This window comes from Carassius auratus, chromosome 4, assembly GCF_003368295.1.
Source record: "Carassius auratus strain Wakin chromosome 4, ASM336829v1, whole genome shotgun sequence".
In the NCBI taxonomy this organism is placed as follows: domain Eukaryota; kingdom Metazoa; phylum Chordata; class Actinopteri; order Cypriniformes; family Cyprinidae; genus Carassius; species Carassius auratus.
In genome coordinates, this window is record NC_039246.1 from 17,560,565 (window position 1) to 17,566,965 (window position 6,401).

The following is a 6,401-nucleotide window of genomic DNA, read 5'->3' on the forward strand; positions in this document are numbered from 1 at the left end:
ACCAGGCTTTTGTTGAGATGTGGGTAGTAAACTGGTCATCAAACACTACCACCAGGTTCCTTGTCCTGGTTGGTGTTTGTGTTGATGAATCCAATTGAACAGTGACAAGGTAGTCAACTGGTTGGTTGTGGTTTACGAGCTCTGGGGTTGCTAGGTGAGCAACCCCAACTCTAGCCAAATTGAAATGTCTTAAGGGCAAGCTGAGACTAAGGGGCCATTAGGTTGGAACGACAGGTAGAGATGCATATTAGTTCCACTATTATAGGAGAAGTCATTTGCCTGTTTGATCAAGCATAGTGAGGTTGTGAATATCAATAAAAGGAGAGGACCAAGCAATGAACCCTGAGCCACCCCAGTGCTTAGTTCAGACAACCCTCCTCTCCAGAAACCTATAAAGGATCTGCCTGTAACATAACACTGGAAACATATCAGTGTCATACCTGTGATGCACAGGTCAGAACTGTTGGACTGGAGAATCTGGTTATTTACAGTATTCAAGGCAACAAAGCAATGAGAACAGATGATCTGGAGTTCTCTCTTTTCAGGTGTATAGTTTTATTGACAGTGAGGTGGCCTCAGTGGAATGTTTGCTGTTGCAGCTAGATTGGTTGTTATTGGGTACCTTGTCCTGTCAGATAAAAAGTGCTGATTTTTAAGTTTTAGTTTTTTTAGCAGTGGGCCTTGGCAGTAGAAACACAGAAGAGGAAGAGGACAGGAGAGATTGTTAACAGCTCAGGTCAACTTGGTCTTTTAACTTGGAAATTCTCTTGTCAGGAGCTCAGAGCTTGATGGTCACAGAGAGTATCAGTGAATCAGGGGCTAGATGCTGTTGCTGGTGCTAACCCAAGAGTGTCCAATACTGCTGCTGGAGGGCCACTTTTCTTGCAGAGAATCCTGAAGACCTTGATTAGCTGGTTGCTGGCCTGTGCTAACCTGTGATAGGCAAAGTGTTAATGTGGGGCTAAATCTATCAGAAGCATCACAATAAGAACTGGTACGTGTATTAATGTATTTAGTGTAAGAAACAATGCTTTCTTTTGACATAAACTGAAAAACATGACTCCCAGCTAAACTTTTTCTGCAATCTTTCTTCATCTCCTCTACCTCTAGATGTAACCTTCCTCCTCTGTCCAAAGAGTACACCACTGATGTTGGTACCAGAACACACCTGGTGAGCGCGAATCCTAGCATTATTGAAAAGAAGTACGTGTCTTTTCCTCTTCACTTATTTATTTTTTTGTCTAAGGGGGAAGAGGGGGTTATGGATTCAAAATTGTAAATTACAGTAACAACTAGATATGCTCTTTTCTTCATGCATTGTGGCCACAGTATATTTAAACAAAACAGTTTGGTTACAGAAATCTATATATTTTACACATTTTTCACTTAAAGATCACTGCATATTGACATTAAAAAGAAATGTTTATCATTCCTCTTTATCAGCTTTCAGAACCTACTATGGTCCCGCAAATCCTTTGTAGAGAGTATGAAGGCATATGGCTCTAGCTACATCTACATACCAGCCTTCTCCATGAAACCCGGCACTGACCCCTCCCTGCGGGCATACCACGCCCTTGCAGACTCCGCCTCCAACCAGACTGTCCTGTTTGCCAACCCTGACTTCCTTAAAAATGTTGGTCGATTCTGGAGGAACCACGGCGTCCACGGCAAACGCCTGTCCACAGGGTTGTTCCTGGTGAGCCTTGCCCTTGGCTTGTGTGAAGAGGTTACCACTTATGGTTTCTGGCCATTTTCGGTGGGACTGGATGAGCAGCCAGTCAGCCACCATTATTATGACAACATTCTCCCATCCTCGAGATTTCACGCCATGCCTGAGGAATTTCTGCAACTCTGGCACTTGCATAAGAGCGGCACGCTGCGTATGCAGGTTGGCGATTGTGCAAAAGAAGGACAGGAACCTAAGAAGGAAAAATAAGTGGAAGAGTTGCCAGGGCAACTCCGTATATCCCCACAGGAACTGGATGGCCATACTGTGATTAGCATGAGAATACTGTGGGTTGTGAGGTGATGCCTCACCCCCAAAGCTGGACCTCTCTTTGGTGTCTATATGCTTGAACCTCAACTGCTACCAACACACCCCCAACCTCTTGTTGCCAAGGGACTGTTGTAAAGACTTGCATGTGTACCCATTCTCATGTATGCACTCACTGGAAGCTTGTTGTGTCTGTTTGTAGAAGTCCTGGGGTGATGAGGGACTCGGGTGTCATGTGACCCATTTAAACTGCATCCACCAGCAGTTGGACTTTTGAATCTAAGGACTATTTGTTCACTTAATATAAAGAGATTGGGGAAGGGGCTGATTCAAACAATGTCTTAAGAACTTTAAATGGGAACTCTGAGGGAAACTGAGAGCAATGCTTTGATCGTTTTTTTTTTTTTTTTTTTTGGTCTTGAACACTCTTTCTTTAGAGTTTTGAGGAAATGGAATAAGGGATAATGAGAAAATCTTACTCGTAGTGTTCCATATATACAAATCAGTGTGCAAATACAGGTTTAGCCTCGAAAAGGGAAGTTGGTAATTGAATGTACAGCCACAGAAATAAATCCGGTTTCAAAAATTTGAGACCGGTTTAAAAAGAAGGCTGCAGTTCACGTATTATTGCGAGTATAATTCTAGTTTTATTTATTTTTGACATTTACTGAAGTAGGACATTAACTGAGAACCACCTTGTCAGTCTAGATCAGTCATGAAACGAATTTCTACCATGACCAAAGTGTTTTGTCAAGCTTAGAGTGGGAAATCATGGGTTGAGAGACCACATCTAGTTGGAAGACTTCCACAAAACGGATGGAGGCCCAAATTCTGTAGAAGATTTGTTTGTGTACCAATGAAAAAAGTATGGGTTCGCTGTGACTACTGTGGCAGTATCTTTAATTATTATTTGTGTTAATTGTATGTGTTTGAATTCAGTCATTAGATATAACGAAGTGGTGCAATGATCCCACATGGTTGAAGGGACACCAATTATTCGATGAGCATTTTTTGGCCTGTTAAGGTGCTGGACACCTGGTCCGGAACATGTAAATACTCAATTATCAGTTTTGTTACAATTTCCATAAGAATCATGTTTTTTCTGAATGTATTGGCAGCCATTTTGGTAGTCTGCCCAGTAACTTGTTTCCTTGACTTATTTTTGTTGTTGTTGTAAACTGCACACAGGGAATTAGGTTTAAATTTGTTGGTGCTAGATGTAACACTTCAGCTTAGTCTTAATATGTCATCACGGTCAGACAGTTGTAATAGGTACGACTGGTAGGAGGATGCACTATTATGTTGATTTAAAGCAAGAGACCTCAGTATTTATATGGTAAGTTCACCCCAAAATGACAATTGTTGTCACCTATTCACCCCATGTCATAAAACCTTTGATACACAAGTTAAGATAATTTTAATGAAACCTGAGAGTTTTGAGATGGTTTTGAAATGGTTCATGCTTCAAAAATAAAAAAGCCATTGTAAAAGCAATCAAGCAGTTTAATCCAAGCATTTTAAAGAGGCATAAAGATTAAAGATATATATATATAAAGATTGATCAACGCACATGTGCACGTGAGTATCTCAAATATGGTAAATGGAAGCCTAACCATATTTTTGTGATGGATGATAACAAACCTCATTTGTTTTTGTTTGAGTTTTCTGAGGCATCAAAGTTTTAGTGTAATGGACTTTAAAAGGAAGGACATAAATCTCTCAGATTTGTCTTATGGATTTGGAAGGACATGAGGGTGAGTAAATGACAGAATTTTTTATTTTAAGGTGAACGATTCCTTTAATGGGAAAACAGTTGCCTTTAAATACCATTTAAAGCAGGTGTGTTAGCATTCAGGTAGCTAGCTGTAAGACAGCTTCGCAAGATTCTCCTACACTAAGGCGTCCCTCGTGGCAAAATTTAGATTGTGTTCTTGAAACTGATTGAAATGTGTTCTGACATTTTTTGTATAGTTGTTGTTGTGTATTAGTGCATTAGCGTAGGGAAGCTAGACTATGAGCTATGTAATGGTTGAATCTCACAAAATACATAACCAGGTCACATTTCACCCCAGTGAAGAAGGAAAATGACAAATCCGCACATTTCCCGTCCATGTTCTCATTATCGTAATGTGTTGGTAAAAATCAAAAACTAAAAAAAAATATATGGGTTGAATAAAATACAGTATAACAAATAATGGAGCATAAATGCTTGTGCTTAGTTCCAGAAGTATTAGTCACCATGAAAAAAAATGGGGTGAACTCTGACCCGGAGTTGTTCTTAGCAGGTTTTTTGAGACTCGCTTTGAAAGCAAAAGAAATGTGTGCTCTCATTTGAGTATTTCCAGAAATTTCCATTACCATATTTTCACACTTTAAGCCAATGAGTGCCTTTATCAGTATTAAAAAGGCTATGGACATAATTTTATCAAAGACAAGTTTTTAAACAAATCTAAGGATTATTTATTTTTTCCCCAAACTCAGACTGAAATAACCTCACAGAATTGTTTTCAACCAAGGCTGATGTGTAGACATGTGGAAAGACCTATTGATTTAATAATTTATTATGATTTATGATAAGTGAATGGATGCAAGTTTAAAAATAGCTAGCACACGGTTGTAGAAGGACCAACGTACATTACTGTAATATATTTAAATTGCTTAATTGGCAGAAAACCACTTTAGCTTAACTTTTTAACTTTAGCAGACATGAAGCATGGGGAAAGTGTTAAATGCTGGAGCTGATGATTATATTTTTCTTTGCACCCTTTTGTGCTGTTCAGTATTGTGAATGAGTGAGGTAGTTTGTAAGTAGGCATGCACGACTTTGATGTGTAATTGGTTTTTGAAACTGATTTTGAGTAAGAAACTCACAAACAATTATGTATTTTGCATTCCACCCTTTGAGCCATATGAGGGTGAATGCCCTGTTGAAACTGAACTTACCTCAACTTTACTGTTCATTGATGAAGCTCACAGGAGCTTGGATCTTAGATACATTTTACTCCACTAAACTGTAAATGTGTCCTATCATGTCAATCTTCTTGGCTCAAGCATTTGGTGTTTGTACTTGAGCATGGCACAATCTATTAACAATAAACAGGAACAGAGCTGAACGTTGTTTACGTGCCACCTGGGTTATGCCAGTATTGAAAATGTGATAAGAAAAAAGAGCCTACAGACTTTCAAACAATAAAGATGTCCTGTCAACTCATTTTCTGCAGTATGTGTGACGTCAATGAATAACAGTCTTGCCTAGATGAAGCACTCCATTCTAAATTGGACGAACATATATTTCCTGTTCAATAATTTTATTTTTTAAAGAAACAATGAAGAGAGCTGGAAATTAATATTAATAATACATTTCCACACATTTATATATATAGTTTTGGTGCCAAAAAAAAAAAAAATCTCCTCTGTATATAGTAGGAGTTACCCCAACTATGGAGTCGAATGGAAATTTTCAAATCTTGCTTATAGTCAACTGACAGTCGAATCATGTTTGGGGCGGGGCAAAATACATTACCAAGAGTCAAGTAGTCAGACATTCAACAGTCATAAATACTGACATTAACACAGGGAAAATGTGTAACATGCAGTTACTGCATAAAGAACAGTAGTTATTAATAATGTTCTGCATTTCTGTTTTCATTTCTGCGCATGCTGAATATTAACAGTAGAATGAAGCATTTAGCAGGTTTTTAATCAATGGGATTTAACTAATCATTTATCTCATAGAATACGCTTCATTATTTATACAACAGAACATTAATATTACGACTTACAGGCTATTTGCACAAAATGCCCCAAATGCAGATGAATGCATTTGCGTGGTTTTGAAATAAACTCCTTTTGTAGACTCGTTCACACAACAACGTGCAGAAACACAGAAACTAAACTCTAAAAATTCACAGTGTTTTGTTATAAGTTTTCTCATCATAATGTTATTCAGTCCCAATCATAGATATTGATATTCTGCAGTGGTGTTTGTCCTCCTACTCACACTGCGTGCTGAAGAGATTTATCTGTAATATCTGCAGATGGCAACACTGCCAGAACTTAAACTGATAGTAATCAAGTTTCACAGACATGTTATTTTTGACAGGAGACCACATTCGGTAAGGCCAATGCAAAAAAAAAAAAAAAAAAAATTTGATATAAGGACGTGACAGAGATATGTAATGGAGGCAGGGTATTTAACAATTTACAATTAACTTTATCCAAAATGAGTCTGACATCAGCACACTGAACAGTAAAGTTGAAGTTTCATTTCATCTTTAACTCAATTCAATTCCATTAAACTTTGTTCCTGTAACAGAAACAGGTCAATTTAGCTCAAAGGGAATCATTTAATAATTTAAAGGGAATTTGAACAGAATCACTGTTTCACGGCTGATCACTGAGACGCCCT

General features: G+C 38.2%; 1 protein-coding gene across 1 annotated transcript in view; it reads left to right on the forward strand.

Moving 5' to 3' along the window:
• Positions 1-6,141, forward strand: part of LOC113061141 (alpha-N-acetylneuraminide alpha-2,8-sialyltransferase-like) — a 14,189-nt gene extending 8,048 nt beyond the window's left edge. Inside the window, exons 4-5 of the mRNA XM_026230244.1 lie at positions 1,111-1,203; positions 1,444-6,141. Of these exons, the coding sequence (XP_026086029.1) occupies positions 1,111-1,203; positions 1,444-1,936 (586 nt within the window). The 3' untranslated portion in view covers positions 1,937-6,141. The remainder of the gene's footprint in view (positions 1-1,110; positions 1,204-1,443) is intronic.
• The last annotated feature ends 260 nt before the right edge of the window (positions 6,142-6,401 follow it).